At 44.0% G+C, this 14,577-nt stretch overlaps 1 protein-coding gene across 1 annotated transcript; it reads left to right on the top strand.

The window, feature by feature from the left end:
- The first annotated feature begins 12,731 nt into the window (after nt 1-12,731).
- On the top strand, nt 12,732-13,348 carry LOC102951121 (60S ribosomal protein L32-like). Its single transcript, XM_042996791.1, has one exon. It carries the CDS (start codon nt 12,949-12,951, stop codon nt 13,321-13,323), a length of 375 nt encoding a protein of 124 aa, XP_042852725.1. The 5' UTR covers nt 12,732-12,948; the 3' UTR covers nt 13,324-13,348.
- The last annotated feature ends 1,229 nt before the right edge of the window (nt 13,349-14,577 follow it).

Below are 14,577 nucleotides of genomic sequence, written 5' to 3'. Positions count from 1 at the left end.
CCAACAAAGGCAAAAGACCTCCGGATAGATGTTTTGCCCTTTTTATTCATTGAGCTCATGCAGTTTGTATTTTCCCTTTGTAAGACTCCCTGTTCCACCAATGTTTCCAAAATTAATTTTGACCTTCTGGCAACATTTTACTTTCGCATGCCCCAGTAGATTCTCTTTGTTCAACAACTATTCTATAGATTCATTATTCTCTATAGAAAATGGCATTATCCTGCTCAACATAAGTATTCATTACATGCCTAATTACACTGAGAACTGTGCGTGGGGACAGGAGCCTGGAGCAGAGGAGGCAGGGCTGGTCCGTGGAGGGCAGACCTGGGTTCAGGACTGACCCTGCTCTTCTCCGCTGTGTCACCCAAGCATAGGGCTGGCCCAAGCTGGAGTTCTGTTTTCACCAGAAGCTCAGCCAGTCACCCACCTGCCTGAGCCATGTTTTCACCTATCCAGAAGACGAGGTGATAGTGACTTTTAGGGTTTTGTGAGGATTTGGGGGTGGTATCGCTAGAAGAGATAGAAAATGCTTACCCAGAATGTATAATGAGTGGTTGCTATTATTATTAATGGTAACATCGCCTGACGCTTGCTAGGAATAAAGTACTCCTGGGCGTTCGGCATCATTCATATGCCCTGTCTTTGAGAAGGTTTGAGGTTGGAAGAGGAGGTGGTTTTTCTCCACCTCGAGGAACAAAATCCAAACAAATGCCTTCCCATCCTTAAGAAGCAATCTGGACCCATGCCAGCGTTCTGACCTCGTTCCTTGTCCTCGTGGATTACACTCCTGCCTCACTGTCCTGCATGCTGTTGTGGACACATGGCAAACCCTCCCACAGGTCACAGATTCCGCATTTGCTTTTCACTCTGCTTGGACAGCGCCCGCATCGACATTACCCCAGCCTTGCCTGACTGACACCTTCCCAACCCTCCCGTCTCAGTTCCACTCACACTTCCTTAAAAAGCCTTCTTCGGACTGTATTACTCAGTTTCATTCCCAGGCTCTGTGTTTTGCAATGCCACACTCTCTTTACTCTTTGGCACTTGTCTCCATCGGAACTTTTCTTTTCAGTTATTTCTTGACTTTCTTCTCTTTCCTCCAGCTAGAATGAAAGTTCCGCAAAAGTGGCGCCCTTGATGTTCTTCTTTAAAAAGTGTGTGCGGCCAAGCGACGTTCAATTGTTATTAAGTGGAAGTGAATTGAGTTAGAATGAATGAATGAACGAATCAATCAATCAATGAAAATTACTCTGGTTTAAATATATATATATATATATATATATATATATATATATACACATACTTTTTTTTCTATAGAAAAAAATCATGGGTATAAAAGATTGGCTCAAGAATTTTCTTTTTGCACTGGGCTTTGATGGATAGATGATTAGGGAAACATAAATGCGGAAGACAAGGGATTCTAGATGGAGAGGGGAGTGTGAGCGCTGGGGACAGGGGACCCCCTTACATGGATGTCTTCTGAACATCAAATCGGAAGGTGTCCAAAACTTGTCCCTACAGCAGCCTCTCGTGTCTCAGCAGCTGTGTGTTCTAATTCTCAGGCCAAAGACCTTAGTCTCACCCTTGGCTTTTCTTCTTTTTCTTACAGCTCAAGTCCAATCAAAATACCTTCAGATTCTGGCGATTCTGATCCACCTTCGTGCACTGCTATCACCCCAGTTACCAGTGACTCTCAGATTACTCAGTAGCCTTTTTACAGTCCCCCTGCTTCTACAGTCTATCCTCAACAAGGGAAACCAGACTGAGCCTTCAGAGCGAGAGTCGTCTCACCTGTACCACCCCTCCTCTGGCTCTCCATTCACTCAGTGTAGACGCGGAGTCCACCAGCCCGTTCTTGGTCTGGCTGGAATTACCTCTCGGACTTCCTTTCCCATCCTCTCGCTTTGTCTCACTCTTCCCGTCCTCACTGGCCTCGCTGTACCTTGCACACATCAGGCACACATCAGCCATCTGCTTAGATCTTTCCTCAACCTAGAAATGTCTTCCCTCAAGACCTTGGTGACTGACCCCCTTACCTCTGTAGCCTTTACTCCCATCACACCTTCTCAATGAGGTGACACTATGCAATTCTGTCACCTGCTCCCTGCCAGTCCTGAGACCCCTGGCTCTGCTTCTCTTTTTTCTTTTTCTTTTTGCCTGGCAGACATAGAACTTTTTAGAGGACCGTATATTTTATTTACTTACGAAGTTTATTGTTTATATTCCGTCAGTAGAACATCAGCTCCATGAGAGCAGAGAAGACTGTTACCTGACTCATAGCAGGTCCTCAATCATATTTTCAGGATGAATAAATGAGTAAGAGGTGACAGTTCTATTTAGCCCATGTACAAAAGGAACAGGTAGAGAAAGTGAGAGAGTCAGCCTTTGAACTGCAAATGAGTGGCTTTGTGCTTTATTCTATGCACACTGGGGAGTGATAGCAATTATTTATAAAGACTTTGGATTACTGATAGCCTTTAAAAATATGGTAGAGGGGAGCCTGGGTGGCTTGGTCGGTTAAGCGTCCGACTTCGGCTCAGGTCATGATCTCACGGTCCGTGAGTTTGAGCCCCGCGTCGGGCTCTGTGCTGACAGCTCAGAGCCTGGAGCCTGTTTCAGATTCTGTATCTCCCTCTCTCTCTCTGCCCCTCCCCTGTTCATGCTCTGTCTCTCTCTCTCTCAAAAATAAATAAACATTAAAAAAAAAATTAAAAAAAAAAAGTATGGTAGAAATTTTGTCCTGGACTTTTAACTTTCTTCCTCACAGCTTTCATTGACTTAATACTTGGCTTCATCTAGAGAAGGATCTTTTTGATCAGGAGTCAATGGTGATTGTATTTGGAGATGGCAGCACAGGTGGTCCATGAAAGGCCTCTGCTTTGTTACTTCTTTTCTTCTCCATTTCCTCACCAGAGGCAAATATTCTAATAAGCCGACATACTCTCAAGTAAAACGAGTCATGCTGGATGCTTGTTAAGTTACAGTAAAACCTTGGTTTGTGAGCATCATTCTTTCCAGAAACATGATTATAATATAAAGCACTTGTATATCAAAGCAAAGTTCAAGAACCATTGGCTCAGGGGTGATCATGTGACATTCGGCCTCACGTACTACCTGTATTGCAAGACATCGCTCGTTTATCAAGTGAAAATTTATTAGAAACGTTTGCTCAGCTTGCGGAACACTCGCAGAACAAGCTACTCATAATCCAAGATTTTACTGTACATAAGTAGCATTGGATTATAAACCTTATTTGGCTGGTTTTGCACAGCTCCCTATTTATGTGTTTCCTTGGCGATGAACACCTAGGTTGATTCCCTATTGCCCCAGTAATGCTATAACAAACTCGAATACAGAGACTCCCTTTCTCAGGCAATTTTAATATCCTTATGGAGGGGCCTTGCTTTCCTCACTACTTCTCCTGGAATTAGCCCAGTTCCAAACTTCAATCTTTTTTTAAATTTTCTTTTAACATTTATTTCCTTTTGAGAGACAGAGTGAGACAGAGCATGAGTGGGGGGGGGCGTGCAAAGAGAGGGGGTTACACAGAATTCAAAGCCGGCTGCAGGCTCTGAGCTGTCAGTACAGAGCCAGACGCAGGGCTTGAACTCACGGACCGCGAGATCATGACCTGAGCTGAAGTTGGACACTTACCCGACTGAGCCACCCAGGTGCCCCTAAACTTAGATCTCTTGAGCATCACTGTTGCTTAAGGATGTTGTGTCCGCATGCTTAGAAAAAGGCAAGCCCTACTTACCTTCATTCACTAAAAAATAAAATAAAAATAACAACAACAACAACAACAACAATTTGGTAGAAATTCTTTGTGGCTTTTAGGGACACGAAAGGAAGAAAGAAAGAAAGAAAGAAAGAAAGAAAGAAAGAAAGAAAGAAAGAAAGAAAGAAAGAAAAGGAAAAACAAAACCTCTCCTCATTTAAACCTGGCCTGAGATACATAATTGCAAAGAGATCTATTTTCATTTATGCTCGTTACCTAGCACTTGCGGACCCTGGGAAGAAAATGTGAATACTGAGAATTCAGTGACAGATATATTGCAAGTAATCAAGTAGTTACTTTTTATTCATTACATGAATAAATCAATCTCAGGGTTGTAATAATTTTCCAGCAATATAGCTGTATCTGCACATAATCAGATTTAAGTATGTATGGGATGCATTTTGTGGCTCTATGCTTCCTGCGACAGGCCTACAGTGAACATGGCAAATATGTAGCAGTAATCTTCACTTTAGCTCTTGGTGACTCTCCGGAGGTGGGAGGGCGTGGGTGTTGCTCTCCCTGTTCCAACGGAGGCTGGAAAGCTGTTTTAAGTAACAAAGTAGACTTTGATAAATGGTGGTGGTCTCTTTTGGGCTCTATTTTGGAGCCTCCCCCACTCCTTGCCAACCCTTCCCTTCTGGAGGACCTGTGTCGCATTGTAACGGCTGAAATTGCCAGCCACCTGGCCCTGGAGCCTGGCCTGTAATCCATTTCTCTCCACTGAGTCCTAAAAACTAGTCTGCCTATTGAACTTATAGGGAAAATGGTTCCCTCTGTCAATGTTGAACTTCACTCGGCCCCGTGACCCTGGAAAGCAGTGATGGTTAAAGAAATTGCCCACCTGTATAATCCAAAAATCAGTTGGCTGAAAACTCTACCCTTCCCCATATGGCAGGTGACTTATCAGGCCAGACACAAGCTCTCCAAATTCCCAATCTTTGCCTCAAACACGATTAGCTGAACTGTTTGTACCCATGGACGAGTCTGGACAAGGTATTTAACCTCCTTGACTTTACTGAAGCATCTCTCTCCCCGCAGGTCCTGGAACTTCTGCCCACCCTCAGTCTGACCTGCACACAGCCCTTCTTTAGACCCACCTCCCACCCCACCCCACCCTCCACCCCCCACAGCAGGCTGGGCACAGTCATACATTGCCTGACCTACAGTCCTATCCCACCACCCTGGCACATCCCACCTGCCCACATCTAGTTTGTCAGTTCTCACCACCTTGTTTACTGCTCCAAATGAAAGAAATGCCCTTTCCTGCCTGGTCTTTAGGACGCTTGCACATCTCACGGTGTTGAGTGTTTCCACTGTGACAATGGTGCCCCCCTCCTCAGTGCTATAATACTTTCAGGCATAGTCTCCCCTTACCGAGGTCTGGATTTTTTTTTAATCTTCTTAAGAAAAACAGATGAATTAAAGAAAATCCTTCTCTCCTTCGTAACTGGATGTGGTATTTCTATGGGGGAGGCCTGGAAACTGCTTCGGTCATCTTGACCCATGAATAAACCCTGCAACCCTATTTGCTCTGGGCTCCTTGTTCCTGCTTAAGCCAATTGGAGCCGGGTGCTCTGTTCATAGCAGAGAAACTCATCCTCTCTGGTTCCCGTAACTGAGGGGCCGAATGGGGGTTTCAATACTCCAGCTGAGGGGAAATTTGAATGTCCAGGTTTGTTGCTGGCGTTGCTATAGAGACAAGATGGGGATGGGCGTAGATAATGGGTGTTAATGATGTGCTGAGTGTCTATGGTAAAAGATGTAGAGAGAAGCAAAACCAGTTTATGTGATTATCATTATCCTAATAATTTAGGAGGGAGGGTTCTCATTCCACCTCTTCTCTTCTCCAGGCTTGTGACCTTCACCAGGTAAGTGCACCACCTATCAGAGAGCGTTTGCTAACAGCCCTCCAGGTCTTCTGGCTGGATTCTGGGTTCTGGGCTTGCAGAGGCAACAAACACATGGTCTTTATCTTCAAGGAGTTCATGGTCTATTAAGGGAATTAGGATTTAAGTGAGTAATTAGTATGAAGTGAGTAATAGCCAATTGATAGGAAAAGCGCATTACTACGTGTGCACAATTGATTGAGGGACACGTTAACTCCGCGGGGTTTCATAGCAGAGCCTTGCCACAGCCAGACGGCAGTTCGCCAGGTGGATGAGGATGAGACATCCATTCCAAAAACGAACAAAAAAAGGAAATGACACCTACACATGCATGTATATATGGGTAGAAGAAGACTGATTTGGCCAGATCATATAGTCTCACTCATGGCCTGTACCTCAGCCTACAGATGGGTGGTTGTTAAACTCAATCCCTGAGAACTCCAGTGGTTCTGTGGATTTCTCAGGCGTCACCCTGTGAGGCCTGGGATGTACCAGACCAGTAGGATGCGGTGACGAGCAGACAAAATCAAGTTCGCCCGTGTTATTAGCTGTGTGACATTGGATAAGTTTCCTAACCTCTCTGTGCTTTCGTTTCTGCATGTCTATAATGGGGAAAGAATAGTGACCCTATCATTGGTTTGTCGTGAAGATACATTGTGTAAATCTGTGCAAAGTTCTGAGAACAGAGCCTGGCATATAGTGCAATGCATACACCATTGGCTAATAAGATGGTGATCACACTTCAGCCACAAAAATCACACTTCTTCCCAGTTTCTTCCCTGTTTATACCTTCAGCTTTCATGAAAGAGATATTTTGAAGAAATGTTTGCACGCGCTTTTTTTTTTTTTTTTTAATTTGAAGATAACTCCTATAGGTCCATTCTTCCAACAAATACACAGCGAGTGTCTATTTTGTCCCAGGAATTGTGTTCAAGATCGACCAGCCACAAAATCAGCGAACCCCTCTGCCCTCAGGGACATTTCCTTTGAATAGAGAAACTCAAAAAATTAAAGTATATATGTAGATATCTATCTATCTATCTATCTACACACACACACACACACACACACACACACGAGAAATATGTTAATTTGTGTTAAATACTCCAATGAAAGTAATAAGTCAGAACCTTAGAAAAGGCATTCCTTGAATGAGTTTAGATTCAAAAAGTGTTGATAGGAAAGGTGGGAGGAGTGGGTGATGTCCCACGGGGCGGGGGTGGTAGTTGGTAAGCAGGGGAGAAAGCGAGTCAACAGACTGCTGGGAGAGCAGACCCTGGGTGTGTGGGGAGCTGAGAGGGAATCAAGGAAGGAGGAGAGGAGTAAGTGGAGGGTCTTGTGGCCGAAGGGGCGAGGCTGGGCTGACCAGGTATTGTTGGCAGCTTGAAGGACTCAGGCTTCTGCACTGTATCACAAAATCATGGGGCATTTGGAGTAGCCTGACATGGTCTGACTTCCATTTATCTATCTGCATGCTGGTCTAAGTGTGGACGGTTGGAGCCACAAAGGCCAGAACAAGAAGTACTCAGCAGTCCAGGGGAGGGATTGTGGTGTGGCTTCCCTTGGGGAGGTAGCAGGAGAGGTCGTGAGAAAAGGTGGCATTCTAGACAAACATGCACAGAGCTATACAGGCAGCGAGGTTGTTAACAGAATGCATCCATTGAAATCATTTGAAGTTGATGCCTTTGGAGCTCCTGGCGCCAAGAAGTCGTTTGTGGGTTCCTGAGTATCCGCGCAAGAAAGGGTTACAGGGGCAGAGGAAGGATCTGGCGCTCGTTCCGGGCACAGGTGCAGCCAATGGTTTCTCTGTCTTCAGACAAAAATACTTGGTAATCCCCTGGCTTAAATTGTTCCCCTGTCTCTGTCATAGAAGAGAATCTGACCCTGAGTAATGTGACTTAATGAGGGCAGGTTAACTGAGCTTACAGAGAACCACTGAATATATATTTATTTTACGTTTGGTCTCAGCCATTATGTGTAATTATGTTTGAAAGGGCACCGGATGGATAAGTCATAAGCCACAACAGGTGTGACTGGAGAAACACACAGAAGGCACATAAAACTCAGGCGACAGCGGAGATGATATAAACTTCCCAAGAGGGCAGGGAGATATGAGGCAAGTTTGAACTTTGAAGACAAAGACAGTGTGCAACCAAATAATTACCAGCAGCCTCCACCAGGGTGGGAGCCACCGGGAGCATAAGCCAAGGGGGGCCCCATAACTCCCTCCTGTTCAAGGTGCCCTTGGCCACCTCATCTACCCAAAAAGAGGAAACTGTGGAGTAGCAGTCGTGGGCACTCCACAAGTATATCAACAGCTGAGAGGCCATAGAAAGAATGAACCACATTCCCCATGATTAAAGCTGAGGGTTTAGCTCCTCTCCATTCAGCTCCTGTTAAAGCTGAGAGCTTCTGTAGGTAGTATCTTACCCATAAACACACACCACTGATGGCAACCCATTTCATTAAGAGATGATGGCAGAGGGAGGAAGGGACTAAAATTCCTACACGTTCAGCAGAATGTGCCTCGACAATTCCTTCATAGCAGCAATTTGCGCGCGGTATTTCATTCATTTCTCAAATCAACCCTGTTCTTTGTCCGTAAAGGACGAGAAACTGAAGGAGCCTCAGTGATTGCCTCGGAAGTGGTGGCATTTTTCTAGAATCCAAATGAACTCTGTACATGTCAGGCCCCGGGTTTCCACCATCTCCCTTGTCCTTCGAGGAGTGAGCTGTCTTGTCTGGCATCATGTAGCGTTCGGGTAGCAGACAAACTTGTGTCACAAGCAGACAACCTGGGCTTGTGTGTTGATCACTGTAGCCTCACGCCTGCTCCTGTGTCACTGGCCCAAGGAACTGGGCCTGAAGAGTTCCAGTGAGGGTCTAGATTACCAGATTTAAACATATGACCATCGCTTGGATGAATGGTGAGAGAGGGGTGGAGGCCACACAGCTGATTTCTCTGTTTCCTTTTTTTATTTATTGTTTCGTAGTACAAGCCTCGAACACTGGACGTGGCTGGGTATTTCTGAGTGTAAAGAAAGCTTGTCTTTTTTTCCAGGTCGTCTTGCGCTTTCCCGTTAAGTTACTACTTTGGTCTCTCCCACCAGATACGCTTTAGGGACGGCCTTAGGCGAAGGTGCGAAATCGATCCTCTGTTCCCAGAACTTCCCCCTGCTGGCCCTCTCCCCCACTCTGTGGAACGCTCATCCTCTTCTGGTGCTGGTGAAATTTCCCTTCTGCAAGCTCAAGAGGGGATACAAATTATTATATGCATGAAAACATCTCTCCACTCTGCAATTCAAAGGGCAGGCCAACTTTGCCTTTCTCTCTTATGTATTGGGAATCCCGATGAAGAGTTTTTAAAATAAAGGGTCCAAACTGAGGCATAACCAGGTTCTAAGATCCATGAAGAATGCTCTGTGGGAAGTTAAAAGTGTACCACCCCCTGCCATTGCTTCCTGTAATGTTATCCAGTTAAGTTTCAATTCTCAAGCCACCATATATATATATATTAAGACGTATTCTAAAAAGAAGCCCCAGAAGCTTTTAATCCCATGGCTGAAACAAGTTTAAAAGACATTTAGTTGAGTGTTGTTTAATGGACCCAATCGAAGGGGTGTTAATCAGCTGCTAATCTAGTGAGAATTCCCTCAGGAAGACCCATCGGGAGAGAGAAAGCAAACAAAACCCGAGATTCAGAGTCAAGGTATCCGCAGACGGCTAAATAATGCTCCCTCTAAAGACGTCTACGTCTGGATATTTGGAACCTGGGGATATAACACCTTATATGTCAAAAGAGACTTTGCGGACAGGATTGTTAGGGAGGTTGGGATGGAGACAAAAACCTGTCCCGCTGTAATCACAAGTGTTATTATAATAGGGAGGCAGAGAGTCTGAGTCCAAGATGTGGTGACAGAAGCAGATGAAAGAGTCAGACAGATCTGAGGGTGCCAGGCTTCTGGCTTTGAAGGAGAAGGGTCCAGAGCTAAGACCTGGTGGGCAACCCCTCGACGCTGGAAAAGATGGAAAACAGGTCGTCCTCACGATCTCCGGAGGCAATGCAGCCCTGCTAACACCCTGATGTTAGAATTGCCGACCTCCAGAAATATGAGAGAATAGATGTGTGTTGTATGAAGCCACCAAACGTGCAGTCCTTGGCTGCAGCAGTGATACGAAAGTCATGCCCAAACTGCATGATACAGTAGCAGCTACTCTTTGATACGGTAGGTTTTTGTAGGGCTGCAGCTGGGGTAGTGGGGTCTTGGATGATTATGCTAGAAAATACTACAGGAGAACGAGGGAAAAAGGCCCGTGGCACGTACCAGGAGGCCCCCAAGCCTTTGCAAAGAGAAATGGCGGCAGGGCGCCAACCGGGTTTCTTGGAGTGAATATCGGTGTTCTCTGAAGTGCCCCAAGAGTATAAATTGCTCTATGCCACCGTCGCTACGTTTCCCTCTCTCCTTTTGAAGGTTTGTCCAATAGAACATAAAACCGTGGAGCTTAAAGCCCAACATTATCTCGACCAGCCTTAAGGTGAGCCGTGATTTCTCTCAGGTGTCAATCCTCACCAAGCCCCAGGGAAACACCAAGCTGGGGCAAATGAGCACTGATGCGCAAGAAGAGAAGCAGCATTTTCTGGAGAATCTAACAGTCTTTTTTTCCACATGTGGACTTCTATCAGGCTGTGATGAGCACAAACTAGGATGGATATAGATTAGAAATAGTACAACCGTTGTTTACCGGAGTCCGACTTACGTCCTTGGTTGGCGTGTGCCCTGAATGTAACTCCTTTGTTTCCCTCCGACTGCCAACAAAAATTGAGACAGTCCGTTGCAGCCCCTTCTCTCTGTAGACCGAGGCCTTTTTAGGACGTCTTTTTGTAGTACTGTGGATGCAACTCAGATTTAAATCCAGTGAGGACAAGGCTATCTGAAGACACAAAATCGTGTGTTCTGTAGAGCGACATAATGTGTTTTACAAGTCACGAGAGATGTTCCTATTTCCAAGAGGGCCATGGCCACATAATTTCAGGACATAAATATATCCCTTCTCTTGGGTACGGTTGAACAGACACTGCCACCGGCTGCAGGTGCAGCGGTCCCAGCTTCCCCAGATCACACCCTTTGTATCCACTCCCCTGATTTGCGCCCCCATGCGCGTGCTTCTTTAGAAGTCCCAGCCTCCCAGCCTCCAGATGCTATCCGGGAAGTGGCATGGGTGTCTGGGCTCCTAGGACACATTTTGTTGTATGGTATGCTCCCTTTACTATCACCATCCCATTAAATGTGGCTACTCTATGGGACAACAGACGATATACGGTACAGTATAGCAGAATAAGGAGGGAAAGTAGGACTTTTATAACCACTATTATTAGGATCACTATCACATATTATATATATATGTGATATATATATACACATAACATATAAATATATATGTACATATACATACACATACACACAATTATATATTTAATTAAACATAATTTATATTAATATATTATGATGCATATACATATATATGTATGTATATACACACATATATGTGTGTATCATATATATGCATATGTATATATATACACAAATATGCGCGATTAGTTTTCTTTGGTTGTTCACCGGTTTGGAGAGGCACAGGAGGGCCTCCTATCGCCGTGGATTGATGGGCTTTTAAGAAAGGGTAACAGGTAGAGGAGGAGGAGGGGCCGTCAGCTTTCCATTCTTTCTTTCCTACGGCAGTGATAGCAAGATAGAAATTTACAGTTTCATAGAGAATTCAGCATGAATCCAAATATTTCCGCGCTTTCATCATGTGCCTGTTGGGGTGCACACTTTGCAGGTTCCATAAATGCAGAAGAGCAGAGGGCATCCCGGCTGTGCTTATTACCTGAGCTGTGGGGGAGGGCAGGGTATGAGCACCATTGCCTGTGAGAAACTTGCCTTACTACCTTCTTCCTACTGTTTTGGCTTCGCATTATCTATTGGTTGCCAATTAGACAGGTCTCGTAAGGGTAAAAATCATCAGGTCAACCGTTGTTAGGGCAAGAACCCTTACCTGGGGGCACTGTAATCTTAATGACACATATAATGATAGACATAGCTGTGTCCCACCACCTCACTTTACAGTTGGGGAACAAAGTGAAAAGAGAATAAATTACTTGTCCAGGGTCACACAAGATAACGATATCTGTATTCCAGAGTGTCCTGGAGTCAAGCAGGATAAATGTCGGATCTGAAAGCTCTTTCTCTCTCTCTCTCTCTCTGCAGGGTCATTTTCTCCAACAATTCTACAAGGCCATAGGGAATACTCTTAGTGAAATATGAAGCGTAAAATACTCTCCTCTGTTATCTTCAAAATAAACTTTTTGAGATGCCTTCTGCTGGTCCCACTGAATAAAGGCTACCCCTCTTCCAACCTACTGCCAACTTAGGGAGAATAAGGAGGGAAATCAGAAATTATTGTGTCACAGCCACTCCTATTATGACTACTATCCTTTCCACTGTTGTTAAGCAAGAAGGTCTCTTTATAAATGATATCATTTAATTCTCTCAACAACACCACAAGATAGGCATTATTATCTCCAATAACCCCAAAAAGGAAACAAAGGAAGGTGAAGTAATTGATTCAAGTTCCCACAGCTGGTAAGTGGGATGTTGGGTTTCATCTCCAAGGCAACTATTTCCTAAATTCATTGTTTTCCCATAGTGTGTAGCATGTTTGAGCATCTGAAATACTTTCACTCCTGATCTTTTACTTCTCCTCCAAGCTCTTTCTAATTTTGTAGAGTGTTAGTCTATCTCCGGAAACATAGAAAACTAGTTCTTGTTAACATTTTAAATGATTGCAGCTGATATAATGTATTTCCAATTTCAAATGATGAATTGAAGATAATCCCTGTGGAAAGACAAGATGCCTTGAAAAGGGCATCGGGGTGGCAATCAAGGGACCTGCATTCCATTTCCGGCTCTGTTCCTAACTCACATCACGGGGCAGTTCTTATTGTACAATATCAGGGTTTGGCAGGATCTGTGGCCTCCACAGGGTATGGAAGCAGAATTAGGCTCAGAGTAATCACAATTACCTGGGGATGATTTTTTCCGGTATATTAGAGCTGCATTCTCCCATACGCTAACCCTCAAGTTATGGCTGAATAGCAAGGGTGGCGCTGTGGAAACTGACGAGCGCATTTCAAAACCACTCCCGAGAAGTCCCATCAGCCCTCGCGCGCCACCTTCCCCTCTCTTCCTGGGCGCTCGAGGCGGCAGCCGTCTGTTACTCGGCATCATGGCCGCCCTCAGACCTCTGGTGGAGGCCAAGGTCCTTAAAAAGAGGACCAAGAAGTTCATCTGGCACCATTCAGACCGATATGTCAAAATGAAGTGCAGTTGGCGAAAGCCCAGAGGCGCTGACAATAGAGTGCGCAGAAGATTCCAGGACGTTGGTTACAGGAGCAAAAAGAAAATAAAACGCATGCTGCCCAGTGGCTTCCGGAGGTTCCTAGTCCACAAGGTCAAGGAGCTTGAAGTGCTGCTGATGAGCAGCAAATCTTCCTGTGCAGATTGCTCACAATGTGTCCTCCAAGAACCCCAAAGCCAGTGTGGAAAGAGCAGCCCAGCCAGCCATCAGAGTCTGGAATCCCAGTGCCAGGCTGTGCAGTGAAGAAAATGAATGGACAGAAAGCTTATGTGCACATAAATTTGTGTTAATAAAACCATAAAACTACAAAAAAATAAAAATAAAAATAAATAAAACCAGTCCCTGAGGGATTCTGATTTACGCCCTTACTCCCTGGAAAGAACTAAGGTTCTTAAGGTGTAGGTTAAGTAACTTGGTAGGCATTCAAGCTCTAAGGTAGAGGATAAAGACATATATAAGAGGTGAGACTTTTACCAAGTTACTTTGCTGGTCCATTAGTACGATCCATCACACATTCGTATATTAACCCCTCTCTGACTAATTTGTGCCAGGTACCCAGCTATACGTCTCTGCACTCAGGTTATATTTGAGGACTAGGAAATACTAGATGAAATTCTGGAAGGTTCTCAAGGCACCTGTAAAACCTTTTCCTTTCCCCTCAAAGCAAAGATTATTGGAAAAGGTCACTTAACTGTTTTCTTGTAGAGGAGGCATGAATAAATCTACAGTGTTCCCAAGGAAATAAATGCCTTGTCTGTTATGATGGAAAGACATGAAATTGAACTGAAGTCCAAGGCATAGCTTGAATTCAGGTTTTATATTTAAAGTTAAAATCTGCATTCAAAAATAAAGACATCAGGCCAAAACATGTGTGTATATGGGAGGATGTAAACAGTGTATGGAGTGTTAATAATAAAAATTAAAAGCAGTGTAGATTCTCATTCAAAATTTGTGACATAGTTTTTAACAGTGAAAAACAGGATATAAGTTAAAAGCTAAGTGGAAGATAAGCAAATTATGATAAGTCCATATATGCAATATTATATATTCATAAAATTATTGTTACTAATTCTATATAACAATATCCAAAGCAATCTCACAACTAATAATAAGCACCAAAAGCAGGATATAAAATTTTACTTACCTTTTGAATGAAATTAACTTAAAGACACATATGAACAATGATAGTTTAATTATGGCTAATTGTCACTTTATTAAATATGAACTATAGCCCGGAACTGTACCTTACATATTACCTCATTTAAATCTTAAAACAACACTTGCATCAGCATTATAAGTTCCATGCTACATTAAGAAAACTCACTTGGTTAAAATTACCCAGCTATTTATTTTGAAGTTTACTTTGATTATTTATTTTGATTTATTTTGATCAGATATTTGGTCAAACACTAGTCTAGATATTTTGGGGAAGGCTTTTTAAGAGAGAGTAACATTTAAGTCAGTGGAATTTGAGTAAAGCAAACTGCCCTGCGTAAT

The sequence above is a fragment of the Panthera tigris genome, chromosome C1, assembly GCF_018350195.1.
Source record: "Panthera tigris isolate Pti1 chromosome C1, P.tigris_Pti1_mat1.1, whole genome shotgun sequence".
In the NCBI taxonomy this organism is placed as follows: domain Eukaryota; kingdom Metazoa; phylum Chordata; class Mammalia; order Carnivora; family Felidae; genus Panthera; species Panthera tigris.
The sequence above is the reverse complement of the archived record's forward strand: the minus strand, read 5'-3'. Positions and strand labels throughout refer to the sequence as shown.

Bases quoted from the DNA above. Each gene is read 5' to 3' on its own strand.
- LOC102951121 (XM_042996791.1), top strand. From the start codon at position 12,949: ATGGCCGCCCTCAGACCTCTGGTGGAGGCCAAGGTCCTTAAAAAGAGG.